Genomic DNA, 18,079 nt, shown 5'->3' with positions numbered 1-18,079 from the left:
ACATATAAACTACATCCCTATGTTCCATAACGGAATCATGGGATTTAACATTAGCTTTTATCTGAATGGGAAAACCAATTCTGTGATAAGGGTTGGAGATGATTTGTCAAGTGAAGCCTAAAGAGTGCTTAGGATATACATGGTGGCCCAAAGGTAGGTGTGTAGTTGAACCAATGAAATTCATCACAACAGTTTTTTGGGTACACTTACAACCTGACACACAACACAGTAACAGGTACATTTCAAACATTTAAATATCAGTGCGGCAGTTTGAAAGAATAAGTGGAATGTTGCAACGTTGATGGAAGACATATGCAAATAAACTATACTGTATACTTTTGGGCGACCCTGACTTGAAATTATGGTGGATTTGGTGGGGAATGGGACCTTTTTTTTTTTTTAACCGAATAGGTGAGCTGGAAAAATAATGGATACAGAAGTATTCCAAGTCAGCTATTTTGGTTTCAGATTTACAGCTCCTCCAATTTCTGATTGCAGTCAAACTGAATAAATTCCCCCCAAAATCCTTAAAGGAACACTCTAAACACTATAGCCACTACAGCCTCTGCTTCCCCCTACCATTATTAGTAACCGCTGTAGAACTGTTTGACTTGCTACCTGGGGTCCTCTGTTCACCGCCCTGTACACAAACTACTTCCGTCAGAGAGCTATAAACTCTCTGCCCGAGTGAAGGAACGGCAGTGCAGGACTTGGCTAATTAGCTGGAAGCAACCACCTGACTCTCTCCGCCAATGTGTTAGACTTGCACTGTCAGGCTTAGCTCAAGCGAGCTAATGGAAGCTCCTGCTCTGGATTCTGGCTCTTATCGGCAGTAGTGGTGGCATAGAACAACCCCCTTAGGACCCGAGGTAGGAAGACAGACCTTTATAAAATTGTTTGACTACTTATAATGGGGAAGGGTGTTTTTGGGACCATAATCACTAACTGAAATCTCATAGTTGTTTCTAAGATATGTGCTTTTAAGTAGCCTTGTAAAGTTTTAAACTGTATTTTCATTTCTTTCAGTATCCTCTGTTCCTTAATTTGTATTTTGTATATATTTTGGTCTTTACTGCAGCGCAACTACTTAGAAACGCATGTTTCAGGTGTGCCCCCAAATCCTCTCTTTTCCCTCAATAAGTGTCAACAGTAATATACAGGACAATATGGATACAAATATGCACGGAGACTGTTGCTCAGTAGAGAATCTCTGATACCAGCTGCAAATAATATTTTGGCTATTGTGAATCTATAAACTGATACTCCAGGCTCGTACTGACCCACCATCCTAATGTGTCATAGATAATGAACTGAAAATATGCAAACATTTAAAGGGATACTATAGTGCTGGAAATACAAAACTGTATACTTAGCACTATACTTCCCTTTGGCGCTATGGTAAGTGACTCTGCTCTTTTATGGTATTCTCATTTTGGCAGAAAAGCGTCTCTGCTAACTTTTTATGTTGGCATTCTCCTCGCTGCTACTGTTCACACTCTATACTGCCTTCCTGAGTGATCTGATCAGATGTTTTGAATTTCAGTATCCCTTTATTCTGCTGATATCCAGAATACCTATTTTCTCCTAATCTCTCTCCTTTCCATCTAAACCTTCTAACCAACTCTCTCTCCTCTGTCTGTCTTGGTAACTTTCTCATTTGTCAGTATCTCTTTCAGTCAATGATGCCAACATAAGTTCTACTTTCCCGCTACTTTGACATTGACTTTTTTTTCCAATTACCACATTCTGTGAATCTCCAAATCCTAATGCTTGAATCTTAACATTATGGCTTAGTATTATTAAAATGATTAGCATTTTCAATTATGGAAGGGGGATATTTGACAAGGTGAAGAAGGTCCTGCTTAGACAAGTTTATGTGTCCCTCCCTACTGCTTGATGCTTTTAAAATGCTTATCCACGCTTGGGTTTCAGTACTCAAGGTGGATAATAACCAACCAGTCTTTGGACACACATTGCCTCTTTACAATCCAAAAATAATTCTGCTGCCAAACTACTTTCTTCCCATTCTTCACCTCTCTGTCAGTCTTGTCTGGCTTCTTATTCATTTTAAGATTCCTTTTAAAATTCAAATGCTTACTTATAAAGCTATAAACATGTCATCGGAACATATTGATGGCGTGTTTTCCTGATAAGACTCTTTGCAATTATACATCATAATGTGTGTCTTTTTATGGCACTTCATGTTCAAATGCAGCACTCCATGATGGTAATGACTCCAGTCCATTATTCGCCCGCCATAATACATCGTTTGACCAACACTGCAAAGTGCAGGAGTCATTAATCTCAGGTCAGTGGTGACATGTATATGTCCCAGGCCTGCCTGTGATTAGTGGAAGTTATACTCCCGGCCAGCAGCTGCTTCCATTAATATAATCTCTCTTCATGAACTAATAAGTAGAAAGAGGGGCTGGAGAGACAGAAACAGCATGATTCCATTTACCCAGCTCATCTCCCTGCATATCAATCACTGGGGAGCTGTCTTTAGAACTTTAACCCTACATTTAAAGTAACCATGCCCTAATCACATTTCTTAAAAAAATAAAAATCCATCATATATTATAAAAGATACATAGTAGTGGAGTATATACTAGACGTTATTTTGTCTTAATATAAAAACAATGACTTTGTTTTTCTATAACCTATACTTTACCAGTGTATCTCTCCAGAGGTAGCTATAAATAGATCTAGATTTTTAAAATTGTATTTATATTTAAACTCTAGAAATTAAATGACTGCTGATTTTGGTACCCAAAAACCCACATGTTTGACAACGAGCACACAGTATAAACACAATCTCTAAAAAACTTTATTGAAAATGCATAATGTACAATACTTAAAAATGCTGGAATGTTTTATTTTTGTTGACTGGAACTTCATTTCGTACGTCTGTACGTGTGTATATATATATATTATTTTTTTTAATTATTTTTCTTAAGTCCTCCAACTTTCTCAGTAGTTGTTGCTGCTGCTGCATACCTGATTCACAGCTCCTCCTTCTAAAAGCAATCATTCTTGTAATGAAGCATGCTAAATGAAAAAAAGATTTATGCAGTCTCCTGCCCTTTAAATGCAGATTGCGTGCTGGTTTTCCAGATAACCACCTCTTTGAACTGACTGATACTGGACTCGAACTCTGTGTGTTTGAGGATTGTTTTTCTGTTTTAGGTATAGTTTACTGTGAGAGAGGGGGGGTGGGAGAGAATCCTCATTTTAATGTAGTATGTGTGGAAAATTGTGCTGAAACCTCGCATCAATAGCTGAACCCTTCCTATTCTGACGAGCCATTTACTTATCTGCCGGGAAGGCCTCTGTGGGAAACAAGTCATTCACTTGTTTTGAGTTACAAAGATAAGTCTGTTTGCAGAGTTTCACTTTAGTTTTGTCTGGGGTAACTTCCCAGTAAGAAAGGACACAATCCTCTGCATTCCACTTGCTTTTAGATCAACCAGCAACTGGAAATGTTACACTTGTAAACCCCACTCTCTTTAATTTCTCAGTTGTGAGAGATTACATGGTGGGGAACTGCAGATCTGCACACAATTTAAAATATCTTAAGATAAATACTTAACCTTGAAACATGTTGAAAGTAAAAATCAAATCCTTAATAATTTTTTTTTTTTTTTTTTTTTTTTTACAATCCTCTATCGTCTCTGAATGGTGGTGTTTTTTTTTTGTTTTTGTTTTTTTTTTTACATTTTTTTTTTTCAGTTCTCTTTAATCATAATTAATTAAAATGACCAAAGGCTCAAGTGGTTTTGTGCAGTGGCTTTTTGTTGGTTTCAATTTGACTTTATTGTTGGGTTTAGATTGAAGTATAATTTGCAGTGTAAGATACCTGCTTTAATCAGAGGAAGCAAAGTTAAAGGGTTACTGCAGGCCAGTTGACCACTCAAGTGTTTTGAAGTGAAGTGGTTATGGTTCCTGCAGTCTGTATGTGCAGCATTTTGCTTTGCATATACAGAGATTACTTAACCCCATCCCCGCTGGAGATGTATCTCCACCTCTCTAATACCAATTCTGTACAAAATCAGCATACTATGCCAGACAGCCAGTGATGGCATGACTTCCCTCTCTGGTGATGGAGTGGCATCAGCCAAGCAGAATTTGGCTGAGGGGAGAACTTGGACCCGGTGATGAAATGGAGGTAAGTTTTAGAGCGTATTTATTTTCCGTTAGGGCGGTGATCACATTAGAAAAAGGGTTACTGCAACCAAAACCAGTGTTCTATAAAAACACTGGTGTGTTTTTTTTTTTGTTTTTTTTTAATTTGAAGTAACCCTTAAATTGTTGGGAGCTTCTCATCTTAAACCCCATTTTAATTTTATATATTGGTCACTAATACATTAGAGCAGGCATAGGCAACCTTCGGCACTCCAGATGTTTTGAACTACACCTCCCATAATGCTTTGCCAGTACTATAGCTGTAAGAGCATTATGGAGGATGTAGTCCATAACATCTGGGGTGCCGAAGGTTGCCTTCCCCTGCATTAGAGTCTTAAATCATGGGATAGATGCATTGATCTCTTGAAAAACAGTGAGCAGACGTTTGGTCACTAAACAGAGGAATGGGAATTGAGAACAACATTGCAGCGTTCAGGGAAAAAAAAAATATTCCGCTAAACTATATTAACTATTCAGTTATTTTTCCTGAATTGTGTTTCCGCTCACTGCGATTTACTGTTTAGTGAACGTATCCCAAAATAAAAGGATAAATTATGTGCTTTTAGATGGGGTTTGGACTTAAAAAAATGTATTTAAAAAAAAAAATGGAAAAACTCCAACTTTGCTAGCATTATTAATCACTCTTTTGAGTCTATTTATCTTGTATACCATATAGTAAAATGTATAACTTTATCGCAGACTTGGTTTATCGTCCACATTTGTATACAAGGTCATTCAAGACATTTGATGTTTTGTAAAATGTGAAAGCTGGAGGCGACCGTGCATAGGGGATCCCGGCATCCATCCAAGACTCTTCTGTTTGCTATACTTAAAGAGGTTCAACAGAGCTCCCCTCCGTACTGTGATATTATTCTGCAGTAGACACACTTTGTACTCTGACTAGGTACATTGAATGCCAAATTGTCAATGGAGAAAAAGTCCCACCTCCGTGTCTGTGTACACTGAACGAGTTAACATTGGTAGTCTGAGGCGTGTGGGGCCCTTCTGGAAGCAAAAGGGTTATAAGAGCAGGTATTAGCAGGCCTTTCTGTTTCATTTCATGCCCTCTCATTCTCCCCTTTTAGTTCACGGTTTGCTAAGTGCTTACAAAGTCCAAGGGGTTTTCTTCGTTAAGGGCCTCCAGAAAATTGCTCCGAGATCTCCGATTGAATTTTCTGTGTGTAGGACTTCATGATGGCATTTGAATGTGCTTTGATCCTATTTGTGAATGGCACTGGGTAGGTTCCTATTGCTATTTCCAGATGGTGTTACAAGGAACAAACAGTTGTGTTTTTAAGATTTCTCAATAGACTGTCTAGACTGGCCTTGCAGCAGACAGATACAGCCACCCATCAAATTAGCGTTTGTCAGATTTATGGTAATGGCTTACCAAAGCTCCTTCCTGTCATTGACATTAAGATTTATGTACCCTTACATTTTTTGTTTTTTTTCTTTTCTGTACACATTTATTTGTTGTTTTAAAAATGAATATTAGACTTGTAGTATGCATGCTATTAAATGTATATGTGTGTGTTTTTTTTTTTTCCCCCTTTTGTTTTTTTCTTTTGGAAATCGTGACTGGCAAGAAACTTTATCCCAGCCATTTGTGCAGTCTCCCCTTGCCAGGAGAGGAAACATTTTTGTGGTGTTATAGTAAATTTGCATTTTCATGCTACGCCGAGTAATTTAAACCGTTCTCCGCAGTGGGAATCACCTTTTGACAGACACCAGTGGCATTGTTTTTCCAAGTCTGACCCCTAACAACTTTGATCGTGTTCTCATTTACAGGCTTGTCTGTGCGCATATTTTAAAATATAGGTAGCAACAAGTGTGAGAACTGGCTGGTCTAACGCCAGAATTGTAGAAAATTCAAGCAAATCGTAACCGTGCATTATCATCTTTAAATATTTAAGCTGCTTTTTTTACAATTTTTATTTAATTTGCTTTGATTTTTTAATTTTTTAATTTTTTATTAACAGTAAATTGTACAGTGTATCTAATACATGCAGGAACAAACCAGGAGCCTCATAAGGCAATTCAGTCTGTAAGTGACATTAGCCAAACCAATGCTTATGAAAATGTTTGTGGTTAGGTTTCCTTTTTTGTTTTTAGCAATTAAATATTTTCTTGACCGGTAAAACATCACTGACACCTTTTTAGTGTAAAAACTAATAAATCACTATTAAAAATGTTATTTCTCAAACTGACAACACTGACATTTATTATAGAGCCCTTTATTTTCGATTGTAAACTTTTAAAAAAAAAAATTTTTATTTAAAATGTATTTTTTTTTTCTTAAAGCAGAGTTGTGTTCATTTTTTTTTTAAATTATTTTAGCAATTAATTTTTTTTGTTCTAAAATACATTACATGCACAGTACAAAGATCCCAATAGCTGAGAGAGATAAAATTTTAACTGTTAAGAGTCTTGTTCTTCCTAATCCATTCCTAACACATAGTTACTTCTTAATGTCAAACGAACAATGATTGCAAATGCATTATGTACCCCCTCGAAAACCAATAAAAGAACACAGAATGAATGAACCATGCTATTGGTGCGTTGTACCAATTTCACGTATATGTACCTCTAAATTGGGCTAATCTTACATAACAGACACAACTGTATTGTGCTAAATACACTACTTTAGCCCTACTAATTTCTTTCTCCAGCACTAAGAACATACCATTCATTTTGCTTATCTCCATGAAAGTAGGAGGAGGTAACCTCATTATGCATTACACTTATCTTTGGTACTCAAAGAACTAATTCAGTCCCAATAAATCCCATGCAGTGCAACATGAGCTATGACTTGAATGAAAGACATCTAGTTAGGATCTTGAGTTTTGGACAGATATATACGTTAATAGAGAGAAGAAGCTAACTTAACGTATACACATACGTTATAGAACGTTCTATCATAATGCCTGTATAACTACTAGATTTACTGTAACTTCCCCTACTGAGATTTAACTTGATTATGAAATTTGCTACCACTATATAAATTTAAATTTACTGCAGTACATACATAGGGTGTACAGAACGGTGAATCATGCATTATGGAGACGTAATGATATTAAAGGGTTCTGGTTAAACCATAATTTTTATGGAATTCATTTAGATTCCAGGATGGCATTCTATTCCCATAACAACATACTGTTCACTGCAATGTGTATTTAAATTTTAGAAGAAATGTACCTTTGCCCTTACTCTCAAGACTGCCTTTTCAAGCAATGTGCCATTTATAAATGGAGCTATTCATTAAGGTAGAATAATTAACAATGGAATCACACATTTAAGACCAAAATAGTGGAATTGTTAATTCTCTAGAATATATTTTTGGACTTTAACTTTGAAATTCCCCCGTTAATTCTCCACAAGTTTAGTAAACAACTCTGTTACCTTTTGGACACAAGATTATCCCATTTTAACATTTATTTTTGAACTAATGCAAAATGTCCTTTGTCTTTTATTTTAAAGTGTATACATTTTTAACTAATTTATCATGTAAATCATCCTCATGTTAAAAAATAGATATTTGATTTTCTTTGCATTTTATTGTTCGCACTTTCCTAGTACCAACATCATTACTACATATTCTTGTCCTAGTGTTAATTCTTAAAAGAACACTCTAACATTGGAAAAAAAGGTATATTTATTTGTAATGTTAAAATGTGCTTAGTGACAGGCCTTTTTTTTGCCTTATCTTTTAAGTAAAAAAAAAAATCTCTGTAACAACACTTATCATCAGTGAAGTCATCAGCAATGATGACTTTTGTCCAATCCAATGCTTTTCATAAAGAAACATTAGGAACATGCTGTGAGAAGCATTAAGAGTGTTCAGCATCGTCATGCTTGGCGTGATGACCCAGAAAATAAAAACCTTCAATTTTAAAATTTTCAAGTAGCCTCTAGTTTCTGACAGTCACTATATGCGTGGTTTCAGAAGTTTGCCTGAAAAGAATGTTATATACATTGCAAAAAAGGGACATCATTTATGCACAAAAATAAATCTTTATTGAGATAATGCAGTTTTGGTGTTTATAGTGTCCCTTTACGGATTTAAAGAGAAACATTGCATAATAATTAAATAAAATTGTGAATTAATTTATATTACAACTACATGTTTGTTCGTCCACCCACTGTAAAGCGCTGCGGAATTTTTTGGCGCTATATAAATAACATAATAATAATATTCGATGAAATAGCTCAGTAGTTTGTTTTTCAGCTGCAGTAACATTTTTGAATGTCTTGTATTTCGGAAAAATGCTCCAAAAAACAAGTGAGTAAATCACTACGGAAACCAGGGGAACTAGCCATTGCATTCTATTGATATTATTATTATTATTATTATTATTATTATTATTATTATTAGATATGGTTATTATAATTTATGAAGGAGCAAATATGGAACAAAGTCCCAAAAAGGAGCAGTAGAATCACTGAAATAAGTAAAACGTTCTTGTAGACTTCTCCACTTTCACTTATTTTATCATTTTTATTTACCAATCTATTTTTATTTATTTTTATTTATTTCTCTTCTTGACTTGATTGTACATTCCATGTGTTTATTTTAGCAGAATTTTTTTGATTGTAAAACATGCATCCTTTTTTTTTTTTTTTTATGTTTTGCAGTGTTTTCGAGCCCTCTGTTGTAAAGGACCTCCACCACCAAGACCTGAATATGACATTGTTTGTATAGGGCTGACTGGATCCGGGAAGACAACCCTTTTATCACAGCTTTGTAGTGAAAGTCAGGATCATATTGTGCCTACTACAGGTAATGTGTATTTTCATTTTAATGAAGTTCTTAGTTGATGGTGCCGTGCCATATAGGCATAAAAAAATATTGTTCCATTCTTTACATTTGCATTTTATCTCCATTTAACTTATATGGGTGCGAAAGGGTATTCACCAGGAAAATGATAAAAAAAAAAAAAAATACATAACCCCAGCAAAACTATGCTTTGTGCAAGCCAAAAGGCTAGAAAATAGTTTAGATGACTTTTTTTGTAATTCGTTTTACTGCATTGTTAGAGTGCGGGTTTGCTACATACGGTCCCATCCAGAGCTAGTGCTACATTAAAGGAAAAGGGTCGTTTCCTATGGTTTTTTATTATTCTTAATTCTATATTTAGCAAAAATGTATTTGAGTTTAGAAAAATTAAATGTAGAAATCCACCCCTCATTATCCTGCAACTGGGCCCCTCCATACTGGCTCTCTGACAATCATTGTTACAGACTCTGACCTTTGCACCAGACAGCCAGCACAGACAAAAGGTACAGAGAAGAGGAGAGATCAAACAATATTTCTCTTTCTCCTCTTTAGTTGCAAAGGTGGCCCTGGAGTTGCCTTATCTGAACTGGATGATTATACAATTTTGGTAAATGGACAATATAAATTTAAAAGACAACAAAGTAACTCATGGAAAAGGTCAACACAATTATAGGTGATTTTCATTAATGAACTGCAGACAAAGTTGGACCATCGCTGAGAACTTTTTAGTTTAAAGGAAAGAGCTCTGGTTAAACATGTTGCTGTACAATAACCGGAAAAATTATTTTGATTTTAAGGAAAAAATAAACTTAACTATACGAGATGATTAGTCATCTGTTGCTGTTACGCCTTATTACAGATCATGACCTGCGAACTCCGTCGTGCCAGCTTTAAATACCTTTTTGCCATTACAGGATTATGCTTCAATCAACTCTCTATTTCTTCTTTTACCAAAAGTACATTTACATTTTTTATTTTTCATATTGATGAAGACATTTTTCTTTGTTTTTATTTGAATCCTTCCTCAAAATGAGATACTAAAGAATTACATTGACGTATGCCTAAAGCGCTAGATTAGTCTAACTTCTGGGCTACTCACTGGCTTTTTGCTTAACCCCTTAAGGACCAAACTTCTGGAATAAAAGGGAATCCTGACATGTCACACACGTCATGTGTCCTTAAGGGGTTAAAAGGAGGCAGGTGAAAGGGCAAAGATCATATCTAAGAAAGAAAAGTGATGGTATCCTATGTTACGAGGATGTACAGCTATTAGTGCAATCTAGTTCCTAGTGACCTTACGTATTATGTCACAGAATTAACCCTAACCTCTGTACTACATGTACATCATGAGCTGATATAGATTACCAGGAATGTAAAAAATTGTTTGCCACTTTACAGGTAATTTTCTTGTTCCTAGTATTCTTAGATGTCAGCTTTACCAGTCTAGAAAAGATTTGCCTGTGGATGGAAATTTCTAATTATCAAGACACGGATAGTTAGAAAGTAAATTGAAATGTTATAAAGTTGGGCTTATTTTGTCTGGATCAGCCATGGTGTGGCTATGTAACTCACTTGTTGCTTTCTAATAGAAAAAAAAATGAAGCTGCTTCAGCCTGTATGTTAAAAACAAACACAAAAACTCAAAATCTCAGAAAAGAATAAATATGCTTTTTACGTGGTTCATCCAGTTAAGATTTGATTAAGCCAATAAAGAAATGTGCTTGTGATCTGAATTAGCATTTTAGTGCAGCAACTGATGAATCTTTTTAAAATAAACCCAAATCATGGCATAACCATGAACAAAGGCAATGTGTATTATAACTTAAATTAATATTATAATATCAAACATTAATGGTTCTATAAAAATCCATTTTATGTGAACATATGACTTATAAAGTATCCTGTTTTTATAGTCGTTTTATGTTTAACCTGCCCCAAGAACGCAACTTTGGAAAATAATATTCTGTTCTAAAGCATGGCTTGTTTTGAACTGCTCTCCAGACATATTTCTTACCAGTCTACTCTCATGCCCTGACTGCAAAACATTGTGTTTTTTAGGGATTGCATTAAGCTGGCTTCTCCTTGGGCTTTTTATTTTAAGACTTTGGAGAGATGTTGGTTTAATATTAAGAGATATCTTTAAGGCTGGAGAGTATTTGAGTATCTTGGAATTATGAGATGGATTGCTTTGGGAACTTCTTTGGAGCGATTCCTAAAGGCAGTGGGGCACTATATTTCTTATAGCTTCACAACCAGTTTAAAAATCCCAGACAAATCTTTTCATTCCTTGGAATCTCTAAGATGTTAAACTAGCCCGACTGTCCTACAACAGAAAAAATCATCCCCTGCACCACTTCATATTGCATAGTTGTTTTTTTTTTGTAATTACTCTTGCTTGCAGTCTAATTCAATTTAATTTCTTCTTAAATGCCAAATATTTGTAGCGATGTTCCCACTTACCTATTTTGTCATCCATTATTTTAATGAAATCTTTTCACCGATGAGCCCAAAATACCACCAGTGTGAGTACTTAGATGTCCAAGATAAACTCAGATGATTTCTTGATATTGTTTTTGGCATGTCCAAACGGAATTAATACCCCTTGGAGCTTATTTAGTCAGGCAGTCCTCCATTTTAGTGGGCAAAACCTGGTGGAGAACCGTACAGTAACATAGAATGTGACGGCAGATAAGAACAATTTGGCCCATCTGGTCTCCTCCTTTTCTGTGTTGATTCTCTTTATGTATTTAAATGTTTCTATCATATCCCCTCCTGTCTCGTCTTTCCTCCATGCTATACATGTTAAGATCCTGCAACCTTTCCTGGTATGTTTTATCCTGCAATCCATGAACCAGTTTAGTAGCCCTTCTCTGAACTCTCACTAAAGTATCAATATCCTTCTGAAGATACTGTCTTCAGTACTGCGTACAATACTCCAAGTGAGGTCTCACCAGTGTTCTGTACAATGGCATGAGCACTTCCCTCTTTCTACTGCTAATAACTCTCCCTATGCAACCAAGCATTCTTCTAGCATTTCCTGCTACTCTATTACATTGTCTGGCTACCTTTATGTCATCAGAAATAATCACCCCTAAATCCCTTTCCTCAGATGTTGCGGTTAGGACTCTATCAAATATTCTGTACTCTGCCCTTGGGTTTTTACGTCCAAGATGCATTATCTTGCACTTATCCACATTAAATGTCAGTTGCCACAGCTCTGACCATTTTTCTAGTTTACCTAAATCATTTGTCATTTGGCTTATTGGAATTTATTGGAATGGAACATCAACCCTGTTACATATCTTTCAGTATCTTTCAGTATCAGCAGCAAAAAGACATACTTTACCATCAAGACCTACTGCAATATCACTAATATAAAAATATTAAAGAGAATGGGTCCAAGTACAGATCCCTGAGGTACCCCACTAGTGACAAGCCCATGCTTCGAATATACTCCATTGACTACAACCCTCTGCTGCCTGTCACTCAGCCACTGCCTAACCCATTCAACAATATTGGAATTCAAACTTAAATATTGCAGTTTATTGATAAGCCTTCTATATGCAACAGTGTCAAAAGCCTTACTGAAATCTAGGTAAGCAATGTCTACTGCACCACCCTGATCTATTATTTTAGTTACTCAATCAAAAAAATCAATAAGATTAGCTTGGCATGATCTCCCTGAAATAAACCCAGGCTGTCTATGATCTTGAAATCCATGTGATTTTAGATGTTCAACAATCCTATCCTTTAACATGGTTTCCATTACTTGCCCCACTACTAAAGTAAGACTTACTGGCCTATAGTTGCCCGACTCCTCCCTACCAATCTTCTGGGACTACTCCTGTTAACAATGATTGGTTAAATACATCGGTTAATGGTTTTGCTAGTACACCACTAAGCTCTTTTAATAACTTTGGGTGTATTCCATCAGGCCCCATAAACGTATTTGTCTTTACTTTTGACAGTTGAAATAGAACCTCTTCCTCTGTAAACTCACATGTAACAAATGACTCATTTGTCCTTTTTCCTAACTGAGGACCCTTTCCTTCATTTTCATATGTAAATACTGAACAAAAATATTCATTGAGGCAGTCAGCTCGACCTTTATCCTCTTCTACATACCGTCCTTTTGTTTTCTTTTGTAATCTAACTAATCCTTGTTTTACTTTCCTTTTCTCATTTATGTATCTAAAAAATGTTTTGTCCCCTTTTTTTTACTGTGCTATTTTCTCTTCTGTGTGAGATTTGGAAGCTCTTATAACTTGCTTAGCCTCTTTCTGCCTAATCTTATAGAGCATTCTGTCTTCCTCACTCTGGGTTTTTTTTTTTTTTTTTTATATAATTACTAAATGCTAACTTTTTGTTTTTTTACTATTTTGGACACATCTGCGGAGTACCACAGTGGTTTCTTGATTATTTTTTTTTTCTGCTTTTACTGACAAGCCTAATGCAATTTTATGTTGCCTTCAGCAGTGCAACTTTTAAATAAAAATTTCTCTTGGACTCCATTTAAATTGCTCCAGTCTGATAATGACTCCTTTACACATATTCTAATTTTAGAAAAGTCTGTTTTTCTAAAGTCTAAAACTTTTGTTTTTGTGTGGTGTGGCTCAGTCACTGTTCTTATATTAAACCACACTGACTGATGATTACTGGATCCTAAACGTTCACCTACAGTAATATCTGATACTACATCTCCATTTGCCAACACTAAATCTGGTATGGCCTCTTTACGAGTTGGCTCCTCAATGACTTGTTTTCAAGACAATCCCAGTAGGGAGATTAAAATATGTGTGCTCCTGGCACAAGCAGCTATTTTGGTTTTGTAATTCGCATCAGGAAGATTAGTCAACCATGATGATAACTTCCCCCTTCATTGTCATTTTAGCTATTTCCTCAACTGGTAGATTATCTAACTCTTCTATTTGTCCTGGGGGCCTATAAATCACACCTACACAAGATACTGTGTGATTATCAAATTCTAATGTAACCCAAATGGACTCTGTTTGCCTCGCTAACTTTTATTAGGCTAGATTTTATGCTATCCTTCACATACAGCGCTGCCCCTCCCCCTTTCTTGCCTTCCATGTTTTTTCTGTATAAAGAGTACACTGGTGAATAGTTTTTCACAAATTATTTTCATTTCCTTCACAATTGTATGTTTTCATTCACTTTGCAACAGTCTGTGAAACTCTTTCTCTCCATTATAATCTTATCTCCGTTTAGGAATAAGGGGAGTTGTAGTCATCTCTCACTTTCCTAAGTCTGTCTAAATGAAAGTTAAGGCACTTGTAGTCCACACAAAAAGTGTGTGTCATGCTGTTAGAGCTCTTCTGTTGCACTGAATTCTTTATTAAGCCTTTCTCTATTATAGTACAATGTACAGAAGTGCAGTTTACAGGAGTTACAAGAGTTCTAAAAATATTTGTATTTCAGCTTGCAGTACATGTACCACGTGACATATTTGTGTTGGGGCTTTTTAGGTTCAAATGTTACTGATTAAGGGTGAAGTAGGAACAAAGTGATGAATACCAATCAGCCTAAATGTACACCATTTTCTCCTTATATAGTTTTAAAGAAAGTAATAATGTGTACTAAAGCAACGAAGTGCATATTGGCATAATTATAAGTAACCTATATAAAAGGAAACACTAAAGGGACATTACAGGCACCCAGACCACTTCAGCTCTTTGAAGTGGTCTGGGTACAATGTCCCTATTGCACTTAGTGCTGCAATGTAAAACTTGGCATTTTTACAGGCCGCCACTAGAGGTGGTCAGACAGCCACTAGAGGTGCTACTAGAATATTACCAGGCTTTTGGTCCCTTAACTGAAGCTCTGCATAAGGACATCCACCCTCAGCATTGATTCAACTCGTCGTGCATGCGCATTATCATATGATGTTGAAGGAGGCAGAGTCACAACCCAGCACCCAGGGGAGGTTGGGGGAAGAGGAGGGAGCTACAGTGCCAGGAATACAGCTTTGTGTTCCTGTCTCTTATCATATCCCTTTACATTCCCAGCATTTTCAGTATTACCTTTGCTTAAGGAAAACGATAGGGCCAGGAACACAAACATGTATTCCTGACCCTGTAGTGTTAAACCCACCATTTAGGTGACTTGCCCCCCTCTCAGCCGCCTTAAAAGGAATTAAAACCCAGCTCATTTCCAACGCCGTGTGGGTCTGCCGGCGCTGGCCCCGCCCCGAATCGCCTACTTCATGACATCATCAGAATTGCAGATTTTTAGGCAATCCAAAGCTTTCCCATAGGGAACGCTTTGGATTGCCTACAATAGGCAAGGAGGCGGTGTGGGGGTGGAGACAAATGCTGTTTTGGCCAATCAGCACTCCTTCATTGAGATGCATTGAATCAATGCATCTCTGAGTAAAATTCAGTGTCCCCATGCAGAGCATGGAGACGCTTAATGGCAGTGCTGCCTACTGTGTAGTACTGCCATAGGAAGCATTTCCAGTGGCCATTTGAGGAGTGGCCGCTTGGAGGTGTCCCTAGGGGCAATGATTACTCACCAGAACAACTACATTAACCTGTAGTTGTTGTGATGATTATAGTGTCCCTTTAATGGTGTACATTCCAGAGAAGCAACAGTTCCCTTTTGTGCCTTTTTTGGTCCTAGGGCTTTTATAGTGTGAAAATTAAAAGGAAAAAAACAAAAAACCTCTTTAGCCTACAATGTTTAATATAGCTGAGCACATATGTATTTTAGTAAACCATGAAAATGTGTGATCTCGGCTGCATTCAAAATTTCATCTTGAACAGATGAGTAACTAAATCTTTTTTAATTGTCTTCTACTAAATTAACCCTTAATATCCTCATGTTAAGTGATTTATCCTGTTGTATAAATAATTATTGCAAAATTCCATGGAACCTTTTTTCTCCCCAAGTGTAGCATGAGAACCAGCCACATTGTCCATCTAAATTTGTACAGACAGTTAATTATTTATATGTCCTGGACTTCTTAATCTGCTGTCTTACTCAGGACGGAAGAAATGTTAATCTTGGAGGCAGGCAATCCCTGCGCCTCCTCATGCACGCACAGGACATTTCTGCAAGTTATTTTAGAAACCATACAGCTGAATTTCAAGGTGTCCTTCAATAAGTCTCCGTCTTGTGCATGTGTGTATTTTTTTTTATTTTTAATAACATTTGTGCTTGTACTTTTAATCTTTCGAGTCTTTAATTTTTTTTTCATCTCTGCAATATGGTCTTGATTTAATATTGTTAGAGAAGTGTTTAAAATTATTCAAAAATTTGAATACCCTTATATAATGACTTTTTTAATTTAAATAAAAGAAAAAAAAAGAAAAAAATTATGCATAACATTATATCAATGTACCATAGAATATCAAAATATTACAAAATTAAAATATTTTGCATGATAATAAATCATGATAAAATTTAATCCAAAAATAGTATGCCATTTGAAAAGTTTATGCAACAATATTAAATCTAGGCCCATGTAAGTTTAAAGTCAAATTTGTCTCTCTTATTACATTATGAAAATAATGCTTTGAAAATATAAAATCCTCTAGAAATAGTATGTACATCATCCGCATTTTAAACTGTTGAACAGTTTCAGATTTGTAATGTAAGAGTTTAGAATTTTTTTTCTTTTATAAATGGTGTTAAAAGATTTCCAACTAACATTGGAGAATCTGAACACAGAGGATAATCAGATAGTTCTAAGAACCATTTTTAACACAATGGGAACAGAGCTCTTGTATATTTCACAGAGCATGTGATGGCACTAGCCAATAAAATTCAAAGTACAGCAGGTGTCTTTCTGGTCTATGGAGTCCAACAAGGGTTTATGGAATGTTTTTCTTTCCACTTGTACAAACTATTCATTTTGTGCAGTTATCGGCCCCCTGGTTCACCTCGTCTCTTCCTTGAATATTTTGCTGCCTGGCTTCCTTACATCCTTTCAAGCAATATGCCATCCCTAATTCTCACGGATTTCAACACTCCAATAAACCCACCTTTGTCCTTGGAAGCCTCAAAACTTATTTCAATCACCTCTTCCTTTGGGCTATCGCAATGGGCTAATTCTCCCACACATGTAGCTGGCAATACCCTAGATCTTATTTTTCTCAAATGCCTACTCGGTCTCCAATCTCTGTAATACTCAATTTCCTCAGATCAGACAATCACCTCCTATGATTTGTTCTTGAGTGTCCCCACCCTAATATCCTCAACCTAATCCCCCTCAACTCAGGAGGTATTAGAATTCTCTTGATCTCCAGCAGCTCTCAACTGATATCCATTCTGAACTCTCATCCATCCCTACCTTATCCTGTACCTATCTGGCTTTCTCCTCATATAACACAACCCTCACCTGTGCCCTGCAGCCCCGCTTCAAGCACACACCTCAAGGAGGGCGCGCCTCCAATCGTGGCACACAACGGCAACATGCTACCTGCAGAGATGCTCCCGTTCAGCTGAACACTGCTGGAGGAAGTCTCGCACCTTGTCAGACTTTCTATACTATAAATTTGTCTTGCTTTCATACAGCACAGCCCTCACCCTTGCACTTTTCTTCTCTCATTAGTTCATGCTCCCGCAATCCTGGTCATCTCTTTGATACTTTTAACTCTCTTCTTCGCTTGCTTTGGCCACCCCACAAACTGATCTTTCAGCTGATAGTTTTGCATGTTATTTTACTGACAAAATTAAACCGTTACGGAATGAATTCTCTCTCTTTACCCGTCTGACTTGCTTCCTCAATTCCAACTCTCTCCTTGACCCTCTTCAGTCTAGATTCCACCCCCTCCACTCCATAGAGACTGCTCTGACTAGAGTTACAAATGATCTAATTGCAGCTAAATCCAAAAGCCACTACTCCATACTAATTCTTCTTGACCCCTCTGCTGCCTTTGACACTGTTGATCATGGCCTCCTTCTCCTAACTCTTCAATCCCTCTCATGGTTCTCCTCCTATCTCCCCCAACCCTCTTTCAGTGTCTCTTTTTCCAATGACACCACCTCATCCTGTCTCAGTCTGAGTACCTCGAGGTTCAGTTCTTGGTCCCCTTTTGTTCCCTTTCTAAATGGCCTCTCTTGGCAAACTAATTAATTTGAATTACACTACCACCTGTACAC

The 18,079-nt window shown here is 36.6% G+C and overlaps 1 protein-coding gene across 2 annotated transcripts in view; it reads left to right on the top strand.

Moving 5' to 3' along the window:
* Positions 1-18,079, top strand: part of ARL15 (ADP ribosylation factor like GTPase 15) — a 352,151-nt gene that overhangs the window by 113,551 nt on the left and 220,521 nt on the right. For both annotated transcript variants that reach the window (XM_063456885.1, XM_063456884.1), the window contains one exon: positions 8,815-8,959. In XM_063456885.1, the coding sequence (XP_063312955.1) occupies positions 8,815-8,959 (145 nt within the window). The remainder of the gene's footprint in view (positions 1-8,814; positions 8,960-18,079) is intronic.

Source organism: Pelobates fuscus, chromosome 5 (genome assembly GCF_036172605.1).
Source record: "Pelobates fuscus isolate aPelFus1 chromosome 5, aPelFus1.pri, whole genome shotgun sequence".
In the NCBI taxonomy this organism is placed as follows: Eukaryota; Metazoa; Chordata; class Amphibia; order Anura; family Pelobatidae; genus Pelobates; species Pelobates fuscus.
The sequence above is the reverse complement of the archived record's forward strand: the minus strand, read 5'-3'. Positions and strand labels throughout refer to the sequence as shown.